Source organism: Vulpes lagopus, chromosome 2, assembly GCF_018345385.1.
Source record: "Vulpes lagopus strain Blue_001 chromosome 2, ASM1834538v1, whole genome shotgun sequence".
In the NCBI taxonomy this organism is placed as follows: domain Eukaryota; kingdom Metazoa; phylum Chordata; class Mammalia; order Carnivora; family Canidae; genus Vulpes; species Vulpes lagopus.
The window spans coordinates 85,640,731-85,664,058 of NC_054825.1; the positions used below are offsets into that span (position 1 = coordinate 85,640,731).

Below are 23,328 nucleotides of genomic sequence, written 5' to 3' on the forward strand. Positions count from 1 at the left end.
ATGAGAATTAGAAACCATCAACAACACAGCACTTACTACCCCAAGTGACCTTTATACAACTTTTCTCCTTCAACACTTGAAACACTAGGCTGGTTTAACCATTCAAACATATATTAATGAGATGGCATATAGATATTACTTCTATTTCTTGATTCAAACTCTGACCGGATTATTTATTTTTTTAAGATTGTATTTATTTATTCATGAGAGACAGAGAGAGGCAGAGACACAGGCAGAGGGAGAAGCAGGATCCCTGCAGGGAGCCCAATGTGGGACTCAATCCCTGGGATCCAGGATCACACCCTGAGCCAAAGGCAGATGCTCAACTGCTGAGCCACCCAAGCATCCCTGACCAAGATGATTTAAAAACAAATTTTGATTGTTTTATTACTTAATTTTAGTAACATTTAGCAGTGGAAAGAGCTGCTGGTTGAAAAACAAAGTGTTTATGATTCTTGCTTTTCAAGGAAAATTATGCTTCAAAAATATAATTCTTGGAGAAATCTTTGCCTTTGGGTTGGACTCCACTTAAAGCATTCATGGTAGATGCACTGGGCCACCCCAGATGCCAACTTCTTAATGGAGTGATGCCATCAAAACTTGCAATATGAGCTTCTTTAAATTTTATATACAATTTTACTCACTTTTCTTCTCTATTTTTATTTGAAATTCCACCATCTCACAGACTTTTGACTGGACTGCCATATAGTAATGAGTGGATTGGGTATATTTTTGCCCCAAATCATTTGTTCATTCTTTGTTCAAACAATATTTATTGACAGCCTAGGATATGACAAATGATCTAGGTGCTGGGGAATAGCAGTGAACTAGACAGTCTCTACCTTCATGAAATGAGGAGGTGACTTTTTAATACTGTTCCTATTAAAGTATGTTGTAGGGTGTAGAAGCTATATCAAAGCAGAATATAGCTGTTTGCAAAATACACACTAGTTTCATTCTCACTAGTAGCTTATAAGGCGTGTCAGTTATTTCTCCAAGACATTGAATTTTTCAGCTCTAGCTTGGAGTTCCCATTGATTGCCAATAGAATTTACAGAGATCCCCTTCCTGAAGCCAAATCCATGCCTCAGAGCTGTCTATATGGAGATGGCCAATACAATTTGACCAGTAATAGTTTTTTGATTGTCTGTGGGAACATCTGGATCTTTGACCTCACAAGTAGTTATACAACAAGTCCTTATCCCTGTGGAAAAGTGTTTGTTCCTTTGTGGCTCAGAGGCCCTGTGTTTGCATGTTAGGCTTCATCAAGTCATTTTCTGGAAGTCATTTTCCCTAGCACTGGGGTTATTTAATTCCAAGGACTGGTTTGTATTTCTTTTAAAACTATAAGTGTATAGGATTACATTTAATTGTTGGTTTATGTACAGGAACATTACTGCACTGAGCTGCAGGAAGCACATTTTAAGTATTCCTCTCCTTTGTCCTGTGTCAATATTCACTCAGTTATAGTCTGGATGAGGTCCCATAATCTCTGAATCATGATGCCTGGCCAATGATTTTGAGGTATTCCTGATATTATCTATGAAGCTTTTGCTGTTTATAGGGTCATATAAAGTAGCTGGGAAATTGCACTGTAAATCAAGAAACCCAATGTCTAAAGCTTGGACGCTTCTTCCAGATGGCTGGAGTTTAGCGATTATGAGTACATATTATTGGCAACACACAGGTCAGACAAAAAGGTGGTTGTTACAAGAGCTCACAGTGTCGGCCTTCCAGGGGCAGCAGGGGGACAGGCCGCATGTTGTGGCAGCCTGAAGAGCAGAAACATGGTGTCCTGTGCTGGTTCAATTTTTACTCTGAAGGTGACAGCGGAATAAAGGAATGATTTTCTTTGAGTGCAGCATGCTTTCCCAGTAGTGTCTAGGAGGAGATTTGCATCTCAAGTACTGAGAAGGACTTTGGTCCCACCATCTTCTGGATCCATGGATTTGACTGCTAATCCCCCCTTCACTGTGATCTCAGTCTACACCATATGTGTGACTTCAAAGATCCTGCTCTTTATAATATATTCTTGCTAGATTTGGAAATTTGACAAGCCACATTCTTAGTTGCATGATCTACCCTTTGTAAAGGCCCTATGGATTACACTAAATCTAAAGAAATCTGTGAACACCCTATGTGTGGGAATGCTAGAGAGTCAGAAAAAGTGAACAGTTCTGGTGGTATTCCTTAACTTCGTTGATTGCCAAAACTATGACTATTAGGGGTAACAAAGATAATGTCATCAAGTATCAGGTGGTGTCTCACATAGCAGAACTCTTTTCTCACCTGAAAATACTGTCAATTATAACAAAAAAATACTGCCAAATATGGTGAAGAGTGACATCAGTCAGCAAACATGGCTGCAGTACCATATTCCCATCACAAAAGCTTTCCAAACACTTTTGGGATTCCTCTACTGCCTTGAACAGATGGCCTGTGACCTGCAGTGACTTCGTTCAGATCCGTGGCTTACCCAGGCTCATGTCCAATCCCTAAATGGAGTCCTACGGGGCCATGTGCAATCTGGTCCCTGCCAACTTCCCCAGCCTCGTGTCTCTCCCCCACCAGTTCTCCTGATTATCTGAGCCCCATCCCTTTCTAGATATTCCTAACTTAGCCATTCCTAATTTCCTTTATTTCCTCAATCACTTTTAGGTTTTTGCACCCACAGTTTATTACCCAGAACAAACACCTTTCTAGCTTATCTCATACCTTTAAGTCTCACTGAGGACTTGTTCAAAATTAGTTTCTCTCTTACTTATCCAATCAGAATACATTATTCAGGAACTCTTCTATACCCATCAGAATGTGGCCAGGGTATCTGGGCACCTATGAGAAATTTCTTTCCCAAACCCATGTGGGTTCCTCCCCCTTCCTCAATGCCAAGGACAGGAGTACATCAGGCACAGTTAGTCTCTGGGCACCAAATGATCTATAGAAAATTCCTAGAGTCAACATGTCCACTATACAAAAATTCTGCTTGACCTTTTTTAATTAGGACTTTAAACACACAAATTATTTGAAAATAATATAATCAAAATAGAGATAGCTTCCACTGAATTTAATGAATATGCAGCAGAAACAGCTAAATATAGATAGTTACCTCTGCTGTATTGGAAAGCCCTCTGTGAAGTTTTGCTGAATGAATATTTTGAATGAAATATTCAACAAAAGTGAGATTTTAGACCTTGAAGTCCTTCCCTTATAGCAACTGGAGATAATTGTCTAGGAGGATTAGTCCTGTGTGCAATCTGCTCTTTGCCCTCTGATTTCCCATTCATTCTTTAAACAAACACTTTTTGCCCACTCCCATCTAACAGATGGTGCAGGAGTCTGTCCCTTTATGCATCCTTCAGGAGCTTGAGGTTACTCAATGTCCAAATTAAGGAGATAACATGGAGTAACATTGGATGGCAGTTGGAAAAGCCATGGTTTTCACGGCTTTTCTGCTTACAAATAATTGTATGTTCCTGAAAGTAATAATTTGTTTGGTACTTACTTTCACCAGGCACTATTCTAGGTTCTTTACAGATAAAGCATCTCCTCATGTGATCCTCATGATGAACCCATGGTATAGGCAGTAATGATATCTTCCTATGACATATGAGGAAATTGAGGCAAAGAAGTACTGAGTAACTTGCCCAGGGTGATGCATCTAGTAAATGTTTTTTTTTTTTAATATTTTTTAAAGTGTATTTTCATTTATTTATGCATGAGAGACAAAGAGACAGAAAGAGGCAGAGACACAGGCAGAGGGAGAAGCAGGCTCCATGCAGGGAGCCTGATGTGGGACTCGATCCTGGGTCTCCAGGATCACGCCCTGGGCTGAAGGTGGGCACTAAACCTCTGAGCCACCCGGGCTGCCCCCTAGTAAATGTTAATCATCATGAGACCTCGAAATGCAAAGACACCTAACTCCATTAGACTTGTTTGTTACATCTAGAAAGTGACTTGCTTGGCCTCGATGGTCTCTCAGATCCCTCCCAGATTAGCAGTGCCTGTTTCTGGTACTGGAGCTGCCTTGCCCAAGCCTCAGAGCTGTGCACAGTCAGTCCCCTCTTCTTTTTCCTGACTTCTTTCAGATCTCCACCTTATACGAGACTCTGTTTCCTCTCTTTTCTAATGCGTTCTCAAAGGCTGCTACTCTACCCGGCCTGGGCTTACCACCGCAAACCTGCCCTGCCCATCTCTGTTCTCAAAACGACTCTGGCTTTGCAGGTTATCCTGTGAGAGAATGGTGCTCTCCATCATGGATGGAGGAGGAACATTTTTCTCCTCACAAAATCCCATGACTTATGCAGGAGAACTATGCTTGATATCTTGTATGCAGCCCCACCAAAAGCCCTCTCCACCTTCCACCTCCTTCCTTCCACAAAACAATGTACACACTAGGCCGCATTACAGGTTTCATACATATACATTAATTCTTTCATTAAAGGGGGAGAGCAGTGTTACTTCCTCTCCTCTACAAGGAGGTTCAAACAGATAAGTGGTAATATGCCTAAGATCACACAGCTAGGAAGGGGTACATTTGGAAGTCCCTCTAACTTCTTCCCACTAAGAACACCAATCTCTTCTCTTTCTGTATTGCTTGCTGCTTTCTCTGACACAGAGTCTATGGACTTCATCTTTAAAAACTCACTATGTAAAAGTTAAATATTTATGCCATCACAGAAATGCCCTTCTGGAAAATAGCTGTAGTTGCCTGTCAACACCTGGGGTTCTGAGAAAGAAAATAGAAGATGAAATTATATTGCAAAATTTTGACATAATTTTTGCTCTCTTTATCAAGATTCATGGCATAGGTTTTTGTGTCGGATATACGGAATTCTCAGAGCCCATACCAAAATTATTCCCCAACTGCCTTGGAGCAAGATGTCCACTTTGTTGCTCTAACTGGGTCATTAGAGAGATACCCTAGTTACATTCCACATACCATCAGCCTTGACAGGTCCAGATTCTGCTAAAATTGTGCTTGACCTGAAGCTATAGCCATTGCTTTGCACAATGAAAAATGTGATCTTCGAAATGCATTTCAGTATGTGCAATGGAAGTCAAGAATAAAAGTGCATGGAGAAAGTCTGCAAATACTGGGGAACACGACATAACACAAGGCACCTCTGAACCTGTGCATCATCTGACCCCAGGATCTCCTTAAAGGGGCGGGGGTGGGGGTGTGTGGTACGGGGCAGGTGGGATCAGGAGAGGGTGTCCAACAAGATGTTAGACATATAACCTTTCTAGTGCCCTCTACTGTCCATGGCTGAAATGACATGTTCTTAGTTAGACATGCAGACTTAGTTCTGCATTCTGGATGTTTAATTAATAACAACAATAAAAAATTACTCTTGGGCTGAAACCAGGTTTTCCAAGTTTTGGTTCATAATAAGCAGTTTTTAAACATTTAAAAATAGGAGTGTATAATAAAATGCTGAGAGACTCTCTGGAGATTGCTGCTGGCACTTCTCTAATAGAAAGCATACGCCATTGAGCTAACATTTTGTTCTTTGACTGGAGAAAACAAAGCTGTTAAAAGCTTGGTAGGCTCATTTTCCAATAGCAATAGCATTAATATCTTTCAAGTCACTCCTAACCATAGCTAATTAGAGGTTTATGAGGGATGGCCCTGCCTGAAGGGTCACCTCAGTTTATGTAGCCCATGGATTTGCTGTTGACTGTTGGCAACAATGGATTTGTAAAGAGTTTCTGCTCAGCTCGAGGTGATTATCTTTTTTCCCTTTTGCTGGTGTGTCTCCTATTTTGACTGGCTGAAGTTGGATTGGACAACGAGGCCCCAATTCAAAGACAGTGCCAGATTGGTGCTGGAGACCTACACTGACAGATTGTTGAAAATTTATTAATCTGACGTTTTAACAGCCTGCAATGGGATGGAAATCTGCCCTTTCACTGGAAAAAGTCAGAAAGGAAAACATGAGCTTGAGCTGAAATCAACCCCTGTTCCAAATCTGCCTCCTCTGGCACCAGAGAGTCAAGGGCTGCCACGGTGTTAGAGATTAAGGCCTGGCTATGCCACCCATACGGTAGATGGGACTTGTACCACTGTCAAGTAGGAGATTCTGGAAATGCACCCTCTGGGAGCTGGGGAAATTGTGATGTCGTCAATGCTAGGTGCTAATGGCTTCAGCAGTAGCAACAGTCAGCCTCACAGGAGACTTCAACTGATTGGTTAGGGACTGTTCTTTTGGCTGTAACCATTGTGTGTAGTAATTCAAGAAAAGAGAATAAGGAACACCACAGGCTTGGTACCCTCTTGGAAATGGAAAGGGACAAACAATTGCAATCAATACTGTTGGTGAGAGATATCTAGGACTGCAATATTGCAATGATCTGTTACAATACAAAAAGAATTGATTACGCATCCTGGCTCTTCAAAAGCCAACTCGGCCTCTCTAACCAAGCTCAGAATTTTTTAATCCCTGCTGGCCCATACTTATCTACTGTCTTGCCTATGACTACCACTTTAATTAAGCCCTCTATTCTCCACCACAGCTTTGCTCTCCTCCCAGGCAGCTACTGAAAGGGTCCCAACAGAGTTTCAGGACTTTGCACTGGCAGCTACTCCTGTCTTTTCCTTTGCCAGCCAACTCTTTCCTATCAGACCTGTGGTTATCTCTTTTTGGAAGTGGTCAGTGATAGCCCTGGGCAGCACTGGGGGACTCACTGAGGGTGCTCATAGTCTCCTATGTTCTGACTTCAGACTGAGCTATAAACTTTCTGAGAACATTTAGCATTCCTAAAACTCATCTGTATTCTAGACCCATTTGTATTCACACTCATGGTACAGTGTCTACACAGAGTAGGCCCTCAATAATGTCTTTTTGAATGTTTGTTCATTCATTCATTCATTCACTTATTTGATAGACAATGGAGTCCCAAATTCCCATGCCTTCGTTAGACTTTGGGAGTTCAGTTTCTTAACAGAAGCTATCTTTTATGATCTACAAACCTAAATCCTTTTCTCTCCAGGCCTATTTTATGAGGTCTGGTTTTGATTAGCAATATTCTGTTTATTGTGGGGGGGAAATGTGAGATAAGAAGTGACCAAGATATTATGAAATGTCTTCTTCTTCTTTTTTTTTTTTTTTTTAGAGTAGGGTTGCCCTTCACCTAACAGTAAGAATGGTCTTTATTTTTTTTTTTTAAGATTTTATTTATTTATTCATGAGAAACACATACACAGAGAGAGGCAGAGACACAGGCAGAGGGAGAACAGGCTCAATGCCGGGAGCCCGAAGTGGGACTCGATCCCAGGTTTCCAGGATCATGCCCTGGGCTGAAGGCAGCGCTAAACTGCTGAGCCACCCGGGCTGCCCTGAAATTTCTTCTCAGTGTCATGTTTCCCCCTTCATCACCCTATGCAGCCCCCCATTGTGTGGCTGCATCTAATGGCAACACTTACTGATTGTATGTATTAAAGTCCAGAAAAATTTTCTTTTTCATCCTATCCCAGATAATCTCAAATTTCAAGTATGTCCCACAGAATTACAGGAAAGAAATATTCATTCATTCATTCACTTAATTAACACCAGGAGTGCCCACAATGCACTAGTCATCATGCTAGACACTTAGAGGTTCAGAGGTGAACAAATAAAACAGATGCATCATCATACAGGCATTTGCCTTGTTTACTGAAAACCTCACTAGAGAAATTCCTGGTTGGCAAACTTACAGAATCAGAGTACTCTGAGATGGGTGAAGGTGGGGGTGAAGACAGCCTGTGCTGAGGCCTGGCCTACTCTCGGTTGGCTCTGTTGTTTCTACTACAGAGGAAATGTGCTTCATTTTCTATCAAAAAGCAACCATGGTTAGCGTTTCTTCAGCTCAGGAAACTTTTTTTTTCCCAAAATAGGTCTACGCCAGGGCTCTTTTTGTTTTATTTTGTTTCGTTTTAATGATCTATCAAGCATAGTCATGGGCATATTGGATTTTTCTGCATTTCTGCAGTAGCCTCTAGCATTCAATCCCTAGCTCCATGGGTATCAAAAGGCAGTCATGCCAATAGATTTCTAATCTTTGGATCATGGCCATGGTGGTGTGCTCTTGAGGCTAACAATTCCAATGATGCCTCTTGCTTCTCCACTTTCCCAGTTGTGGTCCACCATCAGTTCTTCTCATGAGCCAATTCTGCATTTTTGAGACTCATTTCTAGTGGCCCAGCCTATAGTCTGCTCCTCCAATGAGTTTATAGCCACCCAATTTCAAGTTTTAAATGCCTTTCTCCTTAAAAAAATAGCTATAATGATGAGAAGAAAATAATCAAAGAAGAACAGCATGTTAATTATTTGCCGATAGCATTTAGTATTACCTACCTCCTGAAAACAGCTATTGTCTCAGTTGGCAATGGGGCAAACCACCCCAAGCAATGAGGAGCTCTGTTTTGGGTTTTGTTTGCTAATGTTTCCTCCCATCCAAAGATATTAAGACATTTGCCTTAAAAAGATTAATTGAGGGGCACCTGGGTGGCTCAGTGGTCTAAGCATTTGCCTTCAGCTCAAGTCCTGATCACAGGGTGCCGGGATCAAGCCCCACATTGGGCTCTCTGCTCAGCAGGGAGCCTGCTTCTCCCTCTGCTCCCCACTCATGCTCTCTGTTGTATCTCTGTCTCTCTCTCAAATAAATAAAATCTTTAAAAAATTAATTGCTGGAGGCCCGCTGAGAGACTAATATATTCAAGTGATAGGAAATATTCAGAAAAATAAAAAAGTATCAAATCTTATTTGTTGGTGTTTAATTTACCAACATACAGAAAAACACCCAGTGCTCATCCCGTCAAGTGTCCACCCCAGTGCCCGTCACCCATTCCCCTCCAACACCCGCCCTCCTCCCCTTCCACCACCCCTAGTTCGTTTCCCCGAGTTAGGAGTCTTTATGTTCTGTCTCCCTTCCTGATATTTCCCAACATTTCTTTTCCCTTCCTTTATATTCCCTTTCACTATTATTCATATTCCCCAAATGAATGAGAACATACACTGTTTGTCCTTCTCCGATTGACTTATTTCACTCAGCATAATACCCTCCAGTTCCATCCACGTTGAAGCAAATGGTGGGTATTTGTCGTTTCTAATTGCTGAGTAATATTCCATTGTATACATAAACCACATCTTCTTTATCCATTCATCTTTCGATGGACACCGAGGCTCCTTCCACAGTTTGGCTATTGTGGCCATTGCTGATAGAAACATCGGGGTGCAGGTGTCCCGACGTTTCATTGCATCTGAATCTTTGGGGTAAATCCCCAACAGTGCAATTGCTGGGTCGTAGGGCAGGTCTATTTTTAACTCTTTGAGGAACCTCCACACAGTTTTCCAGAGTGGCTGCACCAGTTCACATTCCCACCAACAGTGTAAGAGGGTTCCCTTTTCTCTGCATCCTCTCCAACATTTGTTGTTTCCTGCCTTGTTAATTTTCCCCATTCTCACTGGTGTGAGGTGGTATCTCATTGTGGTTTTGATTTGTATTTCCCTGATGGCAAGTGATGCAGAGCATTTTCTCATGTGCATGTTGGCCATGTCCATGTCTTCCTCTGTGAGATTTCTCTTCATGTCTTTTGCCCATTTCATGATTGGATTGTTTGTTTCTTTGGTGTTGAGTTTAATAAGTTCTTTATAGATTTTGGAAACTAGCCCTTTATCTGATATGTCATTTGCAAATATCTTCTCCCATTCTGTAGGTTGTCTTTTAGTTTTGTTGACTGTATCCTTTGCTGTGCAAAAGCTTCTTATCTTGATGAAGTCCCAATAGTTCATTTTTGCTTTTGTTTCTTTTGCCTTCGTGGATGTATCTTGCAAGAAGTTACTGTGGCCAAGTTCAAAAAGGGTGTTGCCTGTGTTCTCCTCTAGGATTTTGATGGAATCTTGTCTCACATTTAGATCTCTCATCCATTTTGAGTTTATCTTTGTGTATGGTGAAAGAGAGTGGTCCAGTTTCATTCTTCTGCATGTGGATGTCCAATTTTCCCAGCACCATTTATTGAAGAGACTGTCTTTCTTCCAATGGATAGTCTTTCCTCCTTTATCGAATATTAGATGGCCGTACATTTCAGGGTCCACTTCTGGGTTCTCTATTCTGTTCCATTGATCTATGTGTCTGTTTTTGTGCCAGTACCACACTGTCTGGATGACCACAGCTTTGTAATACAACCTGAAATCTGGCATTGTGATGCCCCCAGCTAAGGTTTTCTTTTTTAAAATTCCCCTGGCTATTCGGGGTCTTTTCTGATTCCACACAAATCTTAAAATAATTTGTTCTAACTCTCTGAAGAAAGTCCATGGTATTTTGATAGGGATTGCATTAAACATATAAATTGCCCTGGGTAACATTGACATTTTTACAATATTAATTCTGCCAATCCATGAGCATGGAATATTTTTCCATCTCTTTGTGTCTTCCTCAATTTCTTTCAGAAGTGTTCTATAGTTTTTAGGGTATAGATCTTTTACCTCTTTGGTTAGGTTTATTCCTAGGTATCTTATGCTTTTGGGTGCAATTGTAAATGGGATTGACTCCTTAATTTCTCTTTCTTCAGTCTCATTGTTAGTGTATAGAAATGCCATTGATTTCTGGGCATTGATTTTGTATCCTGCCACGCTACCAAATTGCTGTATGAGTTCTAGCAATCTGGGGGTGGAGGCTTTTGGGTTTTCTATGTAGAGTATCATGTCATCGGCGAAGAGGGAGAGTTTGACTTCTTCTTTGCCAATTTGAATGCCTTTAATGTCTTTTTGTTGTCTGATTGCTGAGGCGAGGACTTCCAGAACTATGTTGAACAGCAGTGGTGAGAGTGGACATCCCTGTCTTGTTCCTGATCTTAGGGGAAAGGCTCCCAGTGCTTCCCCATTGAGAATGATATTTGCTGTGGGCTTTTCGTAGATGGCTTTTAAGATGTCGAGGAAAGTTCCCTCTATCCCAACACTCTGAAGGGTTTTGATCAGGAATGGATGCTGTATTTTGTCAAATGCTTTCTCTGCATCTAATGAGAGGATCATATGGTTCTTGGTTTTTCTCTTGCTGATATGATGAATCACATTGATGGTTTTACGAGTGTTGAACCAGCCTTGTGTCCCAGGGATAAATCCTACTTGGTCATGGTGAATAATTTTCTTAATGTGTTGTTGGATCCTATTGGCTAGTATCTTGTTGAGAATTTTTGCATCCATGTTCATCAGGGATATTGGTCTGTAATTCTCCTTTTTGGTGGGGTCTTTGTCTGGTTTCGGAATTAAGGTGATGCTGGCCTCATAGAACGAATTTGGAAGTACTCCATCTCTTTCTATCTTTCCAAACAGCTTTAGTAGAATAGGTATGATTTCTTCTTTAAACGTTTGATAGAATTCCCCTGGGAAGCCATCTGGCCCTGGACTCTTGTGTCTTGGGAGGTTTTTGATGACTGCTTCAATTTCCTCCCTGGTTATTGGCCTGTTCAGGTTTTCTATTTCTTCCTGCTCCAGTTTTGGTAGTTTGTGGCTTTCCAGGAATGCGTCCATTTCTTCTAGATTTCCTAATTTATTGGCATACAGCTGTTCATAATATGTTTTTAAAATCGTTTGTATTTCCTTGGTGTTGGTAGTGATGTCCCCTTTCTCATTCATGATTTTATTAATTTGAGTCTTCTCTCTCTTCTTTTTAATAAGGTTGGCTAATGGTTTATCTATCTTATTAATTCTTTCAAAGAACCAACTCCTGGTTCTGTTGATCTGTTCCACAGTTCTTTTGGTCTCGATATCATTGAGTTCTGCTCGAATTTTAATTAACTCTCTTCTTCTGCTGGGGGTGGGGTCTATTTGTTGCTTTTTCTCTAGTTCCTTTATGTGTAAGGTGAGCTTTTGAATTTGAGATCTTTCCAGTTTTTGAATGTATGCTTGTATTGCGATGTATTTCCCCCTCAGGACTGCTTTTGCTGCATCCCAAAGATTTTGAACGGTTGTATCTTCATTTTCATTAGTTTCCATGAATCTTTTTAATTCTTCCTTAATTTCCTGGTTGACCTTTTCATCTTTTAGCAGGATGGTCCTTAACCTCCACGTGTTTGTGGTCCTTCCATATTTCTTGTTGTGATTAAGTTCTAATTTCAAGGCATTATGGTCTGAGAATATACAGGGGACTATCCCGATCTTTTGGTATCGGTTCAGACCCGATTTGTGACCCAGTATGTGGTCTATTCTGGAGAAAGTTCCATGTGCACTTGAGAAGAATGTGTATTCAGTTGAGTTTGGATGTAAAGTTCTGTAGATATCTGTGAAATCTATCTGGTCCAGTGTATCATTTAAAGCTCTCGTTTCTTTGGAGATATTGTGCTTAGAAGACCTATCCAGGGTAGAAAGAGCTAGATTGAAGTCACCAAGTATAAGTGTATTATTATCAAGGTATTTCTTGAGTTTGGTTATTAATTGGTTTAAATATTTGGCAGCTCCCACATTCGGGGCATATATATTGAGGATTGTTAAGTCCTCTTGTTGGATAGATCCTTTGAGTATGAGATAGTGTCCCTCTTCATCTCTCACTATAGTCTTCGGGGTAAATTTTAATTTATCTGATATAAGGATGGCAACCCCTGCTTTCTTTTGAGGACCATTTGAATGGTAAATGGTTCTCCAACCTTTTATTTTCAGGTTGTAGGTGTCCTTCTGTCTAAAATGAGTCTCTTGTAGACAGCAAATAGATGGGTCCTGCTTTTTTATCCAGTCTGAAACCCTGCGCCTTTTGATGGGGTCATTAAGCCCGTTCACATTCAGAGTTACTATTGATAGATATGAGTTTAGTGTCATCATATCTATTCAGTCCTTGTTTTTGTGGATTGTTCCACTGAACTTCTTCTTAAAGGGGAATTTTAAGAGTCCCCCTTAAAATTTCTTGCAGAGCTGGTTTGGAGGTTACATATTCTTTCAGTTCCTGCCTGTCTTGGAAGCTCTTTATCTCTCCTTCCATTTTGAATGAAAGCCTTGCGGGGTAAAGTATTCTTGGTTGCATGTTCTTTTCATTTAGGACCCTGAATATATCCTGCCAGCCCTTTCTGGCCTGCCAGGTCTCTGTGGAGAGGTCTGCTGTTACCCTAATATTCCTCCCCATAAAAGTCAGGGACTTTTTTTCTCTTGCTGCTTTAAGGATCTTCTCCTTATCTTTGGAATTTGCAAGCTTCACTATTAAATGTCGAGGTGTTGAACGGTTTTTGTTGATTTTAGGGGGGGATCTCTCTATTTCCTGGATCTGAATGCCTGTTTCCCTTCCCAGATTCGGAAAGTTTTCAGCTAGGATTTGTTCAAATACATATTCTGGCCCTCTGTCCCTTTCCGCGCCCTCGGGAACCCCAATTAAACGTAGGTTTTTCTTCCTCAGGCTATCATTTATTTCCCTTAATCTATCCTCATGGTCTTTTAATTGCCTGTCTCTTTTTTCCTCAGTTTCCCTCTTTGCCATCAACTTGTCTTCTATGTCACTCACTCGTTCTTCCACCTCGTCAAGCCTCGTCGTTAGGACTTCTAGCTTGGATTGCATCTCATTTAATTGATTTTTAATTTCTGCCTGTTTAGATCTAAATTCTGCAGTCATGAAGTCTCTTGAGTCCTTTATGGTTTTTTCTAGAGCCACCAGTAGCTGTAAAATAGTGCTTCTGAATTGGCTTTCTGACATTGAATTGTAATCCATATTTTGTAACTCTGTGGGAGAGTGGGCTGTTTCTGATTCTTTGTTTTGAGGGGTTTTCCTTCTAGTCATTTTGCTCAGTGCAGAGTGGCCAAAAACAAGTTGTATTGGGAAAAGGAGAAAAAGAGAGAGAAGGAAAGAAAAGAGAAAAAGAAAAAAGAGAAAGAAGAAAAAAATAGGGGAAAAAGAGAAGAAAAAGAAAGAAAAAGAAAGAAAGGAGAAAAAAGAAAAAAGGGGGGTGGGGGAAGCAATCAGAAATCAAGAAGAAAGAGAGAAAAAAAAGCACAAAACAAAACAAACAAACAAAAAAAAAAACCAAAAAAAAAAAAACAAAAACAAAAACAAAAAAAACAAAAAACAAAAAAAACCACGGGGGAGTATCTTCCGATTCTGTGTAGTTTAAGTCCCTTGACTTCCCTTGGAACTGGTCCGTCTCGCTGGTCTTCTGGGGGAGGGGCCTGCTGTGCTGATTCTCAGGTGTTGGCACTTGGGGGAGCTGCTCTGCCCCTGCCTGGTGCAGGGCTCGGTGGGGGTTGTTCACCCCGTGAGGCCCCGGGAGGAAGCCACAGTGGCGGGGGCAGCTCTGGGACCCTGGATCCAGCCCCCGCAGTAGCCCCGGGGCTCTCCTTCTGCAGGGCCTGGGGGCTCCGGGGCGGGGCCGCTGATCTGCTCAGTTCCAGGCAGGAGCGTCCTCGCTGTCCTGGGCCCTCCCGGCCTCTGCCTGTCCCGGGGGAGGCCGGATCCTGGGCTGTGTTCCGGCGCCCTGTGCTCCGGGGCCTGCGCTGTTGGATTCGCGCTCCCGGCGGTGCAGCCCCCTCCGCGGAGCCGCCGCCCGAGCCTCTCCGAGCTGTTCCCGGAGCCGCGCCGCCCCCTCCGCGCGGAGCTTCTTCCTCTGCGCGAGCCGCCGCCGCTGAGCTGTTCCCGGAGCCGCGCAGCCCCCTCCGCGGAGCCGCCGCCCGAGCCCCTCCGAGCTGTTCCCGGAGCCGCGCAGCCCCCTCCGCGCGGAGCTTCTTCCTCCGCCCGAGCCGCCGCCGCTGAGCTGTTCCCGGAGCCCCGCAGCCCCTCAGCCCCGCAGCCCCCTCCGCGGAGCCGCCGCCCGAGCCCCTCCGAGCTGCTCCGGGCCCCGCCGAGCGCTGCAGCCCTTAGGGAGCTCGGCGCACTCTCCCGGGGCGCAGTTCCTCTGTTACTGTCCCAGGGAGCCCGAGGGCGTCCCCGCCTTTCTGGGGATCCTGCTCCAATTCCCGGGGAGCCCCTTTCCGCGGGGAAGGTCGGTGCAGCTCCTGCTCCTCCGGGACGGGGCTCTCCTGTCCTGGGGACACTCGCCCCGGCCTCAGCCCGGCTCCTCGCGGGGCCCCTCCCCCTCGGAGGCCTTTTGTTTCTTTATTTCTTTTTCCCCGTCTTCCTACCTTGATAGAAGCACGGACTCTTCTCACTGTAGCGTTCCAGCTGGTCTCTCTTTAAATCTCAGGCCGAATTCGTAGGTTTTCAGGATGATTGGATGGTTTTCTAGGTAATTTGCTGAGGACAGGTGACCTGGAGACCCTACTCCTCCGCCATCTTGCCCCTCCCCCTCTCAAATCTTATTTGAAGCAAGAAAAATATTAACTGATTTAAGAATGCTAGAAGTGCTTGCTGCCACTTGAATTTCATTATCTTTAATGTTTTTTATATCTTTTTCCGAGTGTTTTTTTTATTTTTTCGAGTATAATAGTTGCTGTTATTAATATTTAAATATTTTCATTTCAGATATAAATTTCCCTTAAGAAAAGAAGTTACTGAATATTTAGTGTGATTTTTAAAAATTATACTTAATATCAATTTTTCATGACTAATTTTATTATGAAAGTAATGAAAAAATATAGTTTACTTAAGAGAAATATATTTTATTTATATTTTGCAGAAACATTTAACTAATGGAAATTAATTTTTTTAATTAAAAATACTAAGAATGATATAGTATTTTATATATTTATATTATATATATTCTATATATCATCCACCTTTTTCTTACTAACAGGAAAATTTTAGATTTAACATAGAAAAATTTTAATAGGGACACCTGGCTGGCTCAGCAGTTGAGCATCTGCCTTCAGCTCAGGGCATGATCTTGGTCGGGGGATTGAGTCTCACACTGGGCTCCCTGCGAGGAGCCTGTTTCTCCTTCTATCTCTCTACCTCTCTGTGTGTGTTTCTCAGGAATAAATAAATAAATAAATCTTTAAAAAAAAATTTTTTAAAGAAGAAAAATTTAAATATATAGGAATTAGCAACCAAATTGTGAAATATTCTGATTTTTTAAATTAGAAGTATTTCTTCATTTTAAATCCTCAACAATATGAGAATCAAAATATAATTTAATGAATAGGTTAGATTTATTAATTTTTATTTTTGTATTACAACCTCATCTATAGTAATTTAAATTAGTACATTCTTGTTTACAATGAATTAAAACTAAGCATAATAATACTAAGATGTAGACAATATTGCCTTGTTTTACAAATGAGAAAGAAAATTGGACAAAACTAAATAAATTGTCCATGATAGTATAATTGGGAAGTGAAGGCAGTAATAAGATTTGAACTTAGATCAATCTAATACAAAGCCTGTGCTCTGATAGGTTGAAACTCAGATAAACAGCCAGTGCCTAATGAGTGAGGGAAGAGGATGTCTGTCAATGGACATAGTCTACTAGACCAAGGCAATGAGGAGACCAATAATAACCCATATTTAAGCATCTGTATATACTATTCAAGCATTAGGTAAGCTTTCATTCTCTCACTCACTGGAGGAGAGTACTCTGTACTGAGTGGTACTCTGCGCCTCAATTTTCTACTCTCTTTCAAAGAGTATAATGAAAGTATAAAATAGTAGATATGCAGAACTTAGATATGCTTTCTTAGTTCATAGTATGGTCTGAATCAATGTTAGCTAGTACACTAAAAAAGCTAGCCTTTTTTAAAGACCTGGCAAGTATAAGGCATCAGGATTATAATAATGAGGCATGTTAGAAGCACTAACAATGAAAATGGTTTGATTCTTCATGTCTCTGAGGGCAACAGGCATTACATCCATGAGTTCACATGCAGCAAATCCTCTTGTGCTATAGAAGAAGAACATGTGCCAGGATGATCTGTTGCTAGCAGGGTTCTAGCCACTTGGATGGAGATTCCTATAATTATGCCCTATTGTTTGGGGGCAATGTTGGCTCAGAGAGATGGACAGGAACAAGGAGAGTAGTATATTAATACATATGAGGCACAGAAGCAAAGATGGAGATCTGTGGAAAAATGGGATTTTGAGAAGTAGGCAAAGCCTGGTGATCAGAACCAGGTCAAAGTCAGGATCATCCAGTATCAGAGAGCTTAGATGGGAAATCCCAGCATGCATGACCAGGTAGAGCCATGAGGAGACAGCTGCACAACCTGAAAACCCAACAGGGCACGAGATCTTCCCCCATGGAAGGTCTTACAGTTTTCTGAGACTCAGATCCTGTGGTTTAGCCCAATTAATCTCTTAAACTGGGTCATTGCCCTAGGTTGCACAGCAAGTATAAGCTTGGCAGCCAAGGCCCTATAAACCCTGGTATCAATGAGAAAAAGCCCTGGAAAGAATCTGGTTTCTTTCAAGTCCTGAGAACAATCAGATGCCTTTCTGGGCATTGCTTAAAAATCTCTTACCATCATTAGGTAACTTTTCAAAGCAGAGCAAATAAAGAACTGGTTAGAGGTGCCTCAGCCATTTCCCAGATGACCAGGGAGGTGAAGACAAAGAAGAGGACTGTCTCATGGTCATCAGAAGAGCTACCACACTTGCTCTTGCTGCTCAGTCACTAGCTTGTGTGGTCAATGAGCCCAGGCAGGCCATACTATTAATGAATGCATGTTTCAGGAGTTACAGAAACTTATCCCGGATTTGTTTATGTCTAGAAAAGATAGTAAGACCCCATGGCACCACCCACACCTGCAATCACACCCATCTGCCTCTTTAGGGACATATATAAGGTTGCCCTTGGGTTTGGGTAGCCATTGAAAGTCCTGCAACCTCCACCAACCATCTGCTTCCAGCTCCTGTAATGAAAGAATGAAAGCTCTTCTATCCCAGAACATGTATGGCTTTGCCCTAAGCAAAGGATAAAGAAGCACTCCAGAGTTCTTTCCTTATAGGACCCACGATACAGATTGATAGAGCTCTTTAGCACTTTGGTTTTAGCCAAGAAGTTAAAAACATTTTAGAAACCTCTAACCTTGGGATGCCTGGGTGGCTCAGCAGTTGAATGCCTGCCTTGGGCCCAGGGCATGATCCCAGGGTCCAAGGACTGAGTCCCACATTGGGCTCCCTGCATGCAGCCTGCTTCTCTTTCTGCCTATGTCTCTGCCTCTCTCATGAATAAATAAATAAAATCTTAAAAAAAATAAACCTCTAATCTTTCCTTTAAAAATAATTATTAACTCTTTCAGGTAATAAAAATACCACTTAAAAACCGGGTAATGCGGAAATGGATCCTAGTAATTTGAATGAGTTTAACCTTTGCCAAACCACAAACAAAACTGGAACAGACAGACCAGACTCCACGGGTTGTTAATCCTCACATTTGCTCTCCAATCTGACTTTGTGGCATATATTAGCATCCCCATGTTACTTACAGAGAAATGAAGCATGAAGAGATTAAATAGTATGATAAATATCACATGATATTTAGGTCAGCAGAGTAGCCAAGGAAAAAAACACTCATGATACAAACTTTCCTCCTGATATTCATTGCCTTCTTGCAAACTTCAGGCACATCCAACCTTCCTGCTCTGCCCTCCATTCTTTTGATTCACTAGAGCAGCTTGCTTCCCTTTCTGGGCCCTGAGCCAAATGTCCATCTCTCTGTGCATGACATAGGTCATTCCAGAAAATGGATTGGCTTGAATGTATGTGATCAAATTGTCCTTTCCCCTCTTAACCTGCCCTTCTTTGTACCATAAGATTTCATAATTATGAGTGATGACATACATCCCCTGTGCATTGTTCCCCTACTTTGAATTTGATGTTTATTATTCATTGACTATTTTTATGCTTTTTCTATAAATTAATATATCTACAAATAATATGTACTATTTTTAGATATCTTCAACTTCATATAAAATGGAGACAGTTTTGGGCAGCCTGGGTGGCCCAGCAGTTTAGCACTGCCTTCGGCCCAGGGTGTGATCCTAGAGACCTGGGATTGAGTCCCACATCAGGCTCCCTGCATGGAGCCTGCTTCTCCCTCTGTCTGTGTCTCTGCCTCTCTCTCTCTCTCTCTCTCTCATATGTGTGTGTTTCTCATGAATAAATAAATTTTTTTTAAAAATTGAGACAGTTTTTATGTTTTATATGATTTGAAAATTATATGTATTTGCATGATTTGAACACTACAAATTTCACAATTTGATTATTTTATATTTACATGTACATGTTACACATATATAATTTATGTTTTTAAAGTATGCATAACAATAATTCATTCATTTTAACTACTGTGTAACATTCTAGTGTCTGGACAATACATTTATCTGTTTTGTAGCTGGATGTTAAATTGTTTGAGTAAATTTCTCCAGTCATCAGTCTAGAAGATGACTTGCTATGTCATAGGATGTGCACATTTCAACTTTACTAGATTTTGCAAATTTTTTCTACAAAGTGATTCTATTTTATATTCCAACCTCCAGTATGTGAGAGTACTCTTTTCCCTACATTTTTGATAACAGTTGTTCTTAACAGACTCCTAAGTTTTGCAACAAATGAATTCAAAATAGACCTCATTTTATCTTTAATTTGCTGGTTCTTGGTTATTAGTGTGGTTGAATTTATTCTCTGTGTTTGTTGACCATAAGATCCCCCCCTTCCATGCATTGCTTGTTCCTTGATCCATTTTTCTAATGGGGTATTTGCTATTTTCTTTTTGATTTTGGAGGATTTATTTATATATTCAGGTACTAACCATTTGTCAGTCATATACAGATATGTAGTCCTTTCTTAATAGCTGATTGTTATCTTCAGAGTTTACCTTGCACAAAACTTTTAACAAGCAAGTTAAAACTGAGATATAGATAAGAAAGTTGCTATTTCCATGAGTCTGTGAGTTCGGGAAGAGCATAAAGAGGGCCACTTTTTCATTTTCTTATTTGTTTCCTTCAGGTTTAGAGAGTTCATTATAGGCCACCTAGTTTTGTGCTTACAATGCTTGATTGCAGAGTGGGTAGTTTAGAATAATTTCAGTCTGAATAAGGACCAATTTTGAGAATGATTGACCCCAGATTATTAGATCTAAAGATTACAGACCTCCTACTGAAAGAAAAACATCAGACACCCAATGCATGTCTGGCTACGACTCCTCAGAAGAGCACACAAAATAGGTCCCAGGTAGAGAGAGGCATGCGGCATGAAGGAACAATCTATCCCAACTTACTTCCCAGATATTTTACTACCAGGAAAATCTCTACTCATGACACGAATCCTTAGACTCAACCAAGCAAAATATGAAAAATAGACTGAAGTTATGGTGATGTCTGGTTGCATAGACACATTACCTTGGTAACACTGATATAAAATCTTAAAGTAACTATGACTTTCTCTCTCTTTCAGAGGTGTGGCGAAATCTTGTTTGAAAACCCTGATCAGAATGTCAAATGTGTTTGCATGCTAGGTAAGAAGGCTTCTCATTTTAGATATGTTAAGTATATTGATGTAATGTGGACTTTCTGTTGTTCTGTTGCCTTCCTGACAGTCTCTTGTTGCATATTACAGAGGCATACAGGCTTTTTTTTAGATGTATAGACAGGTATAATACATTCATATGTGGAACACTTGAAGATTTTATCTTCAAGAGATTTTGATTTTATTAACTGTCAGAAAGTCAGGAACCATGCTTCTGAGTCTGTCAGAATTATTCTCGAGTCGTCAGCATACATAGAATTGGGTGCTTTGTATTGAGGCAAATGTGATGAAAAAGTAAGAATTGCACTGTAGTTCCTAAACTAGAAATGATAAGTTAGGTAAGTAAACTATTAAGTATTTACATCATAGCACAAAACTCTCACAGTGCATGGGAGAAATATACACACGAACTAATTTATAGTTAGCACAATTACTCACATTGCATTTGTAACAAAATTGCAACATTGTAATGAAAAATCATTTGTTCTTGTAGGATTATGTATCATCAATGCCTTTTACAAACTCTTTAATATATAATATTCTGTTTAGAAATGAAGTTAATATGATTTTCCTCATTTTATAGCTTAGAAAACAAGTACAGAGAATATAAGTGATGCACTTCACCTCAAAGTGAAAAATTGTCCAAATCATGACATGAGTGTTTTTAAACAGTAAAGTTTTAGGTACAATATTTAGATCTTATTTAAATCACTAAGCTATGTCCAATAAGCTTTCAGTTAATTATTAAAATAGAATAAAACAGTAGCTTGGATAAATAAAAGTAATCCTTCAATACGACTTTCACCAAAATACCCTTATCCATTCCAATCTTGAACAGTCTCATTAGCAAAGAACAAAAAGATTCATTCTAGCTTCTTCCATTTTCTCTGGCTAACTCATATGTTGGCAGCCTACATTATTGGTGAGATGATTCAAAAGCAGTCATCCAGATAGAGGCATGGGAAGGTCTTGGTAATGTGTAATCGGAGATAATTGGGTAATAGTAACCGAAGATTGCTCATGGCTTGAAAAACAACCAAAAACACAAAAGCAAAAAACCAACAAATAAAAACAGATACCATATTTTCCCAACCTCCTGATGTTCTTCATTTCCTTGTACTAGTGTTTAAAATCTCTTTGTTGCACTTCTTATGTTTTCATTCTTAATTTGCCAATTAAGGTAGTGGCTAAACAGTAACATATCCTTTGGAAAATTAGTATCTTACTGGAAGTGTTTAACAATGAACATAGCATAGTATTCATACAACCATTTCAAATATTCAGTATTCGTATCCATTAAGCATGAAAATGGCTCAAAAATGCTGATGAAATTGGTGATATATAAGCAGAAAATATTCATTTGTCCAGCCACATTATGTCTCAACGTTAGGTTTGGGAAGACATCTCACCACCACATCAAATCTATTCATCAGTTAACTCATTTAATTTTTGTAATAGTAAGATGCAGTTGGTACCATTATTATCCTCATTTTTTAGATAATAAAATTGAGGTAAATGGTCAAACAGGGTACCTTAATACTATTAAAATACTATATGATTATAGCTTCTACATAACCTAGTCATTTCAATCAATTTTTTTTAACTCATAATGATTTTAAGCACGTGAGCATATCATCTATTTTGCATGAATTTTCCTTTGTACTGGTTCCCCTATGAGTTACTTGTTTAGTTTACAGCTAGGACAAGGACAGCAGCAGATTGTCTACTACTGCCTATAGACTTGTCTTCCCTTAAAGTAAAGCCAATCATCCTCTCATCTCTTCTAGATTATATAGAATTGTTTATATAGCTGCCAGATCACATTCCTGTCCACAAAATGCGTCTGCAGTAAATCTGCCTGATTACGCAATATTCAAATATTAAAAGCATATTTTATTAATCAGTTCTGTATTACTCTTACTGTCATAACAATTATAATTAATTGAGCACTTGAATATATGACAGGTGGAGTCGAACCTAAACACCTTACATAATTAGATGATTTATTCTAAGCAAATTAAAGCATGATCTCTCTTGCAAAATATGAATATCCTTGACAATAGAGTATATTATTAAGCTTGTAGATTTCATTAGTTTATTCGATTTCTATTGTGTTGTAGAACTAAATAATAAAAAGTAATTGTGAGAATGGAAGTTTTTATTAATTTGAGAACACAGGGAAAGTAGACAAACTGGGAAGAACACTTGTGCATTTTACCTTTAAAATAGACGGTAGAGGGGATCCCTGGGTGGCGCAGTGGTTTGGCGCCTGCCTTTGGCCCAGGGCGCAATCCTGGAGACCCGGGATCGAATCCCATGTCGGGCTCCCGGTGCATGGAGCCTGCTTCTCCCTCTGCCTGTGTCTCTGCCTCTCTCTCTCTCTCTGTGTGTGACTATCATAAATAAATAAAGAAAAAAATATTTTAAAAAATAAATAAATAAAATAGATGGTAGATATTTATTTATGTGGTGTCAAAAAAAAAAAAAAATACCATGCCTAGAGAGCTTGATTTATTCACTGTTTCACATAGTGAAAATTGTGCCCTCAAGGAGCTTACATCTAAGAAGGCTTAGACTTTTTTCCTACTTATCTTTTTAAGAGGATTGCTTCAAAATTTAATTGAAATGTTTACAAAGTCCTTTGAAATCTTAGATGAAAGACAGCACCAAAAAAATAAAATAAAATAAAATAAAAGCACCAAAATGAAATTGTTAAAGTATTATGGATACCAGTACACATGGAGCCACCCACCATTAGCAGATGTCCACCTGAAGCCCAGAGGCCACCGTTTCATATCAATACTGGCAAGACAATAAGAAAAGAAGTGAAGTAAAATGGTTTATTCCCTTAAAACAAGAGAAAAATCAAGTTATGAACCTGTAACTCACTGTAAATGAGACCATATATTATATTTCATCAGGAAAAGACATTTATATTCATACAACAAAACAGCTCTTCACCATTGTCTGAAGTATTTGTTG

The 23,328-nt window shown here is 40.2% G+C and overlaps 1 protein-coding gene across 2 annotated transcripts in view; it reads left to right on the forward strand.

Moving 5' to 3' along the window:
• Positions 1-23,328, forward strand: part of PDE7B (phosphodiesterase 7B) — a 313,591-nt gene that overhangs the window by 84,009 nt on the left and 206,254 nt on the right. Inside the window, exon 2 of one of the 2 annotated variants that reach the window (XM_041740969.1) lies at positions 20,275-20,335. In XM_041740969.1, the coding sequence (XP_041596903.1) occupies positions 20,275-20,335 (61 nt within the window). Of the gene's footprint in view, positions 1-20,253; positions 20,336-23,328 lie in introns of those variants that run through there. The other variant, XM_041740979.1, reaches the window with a different exon arrangement.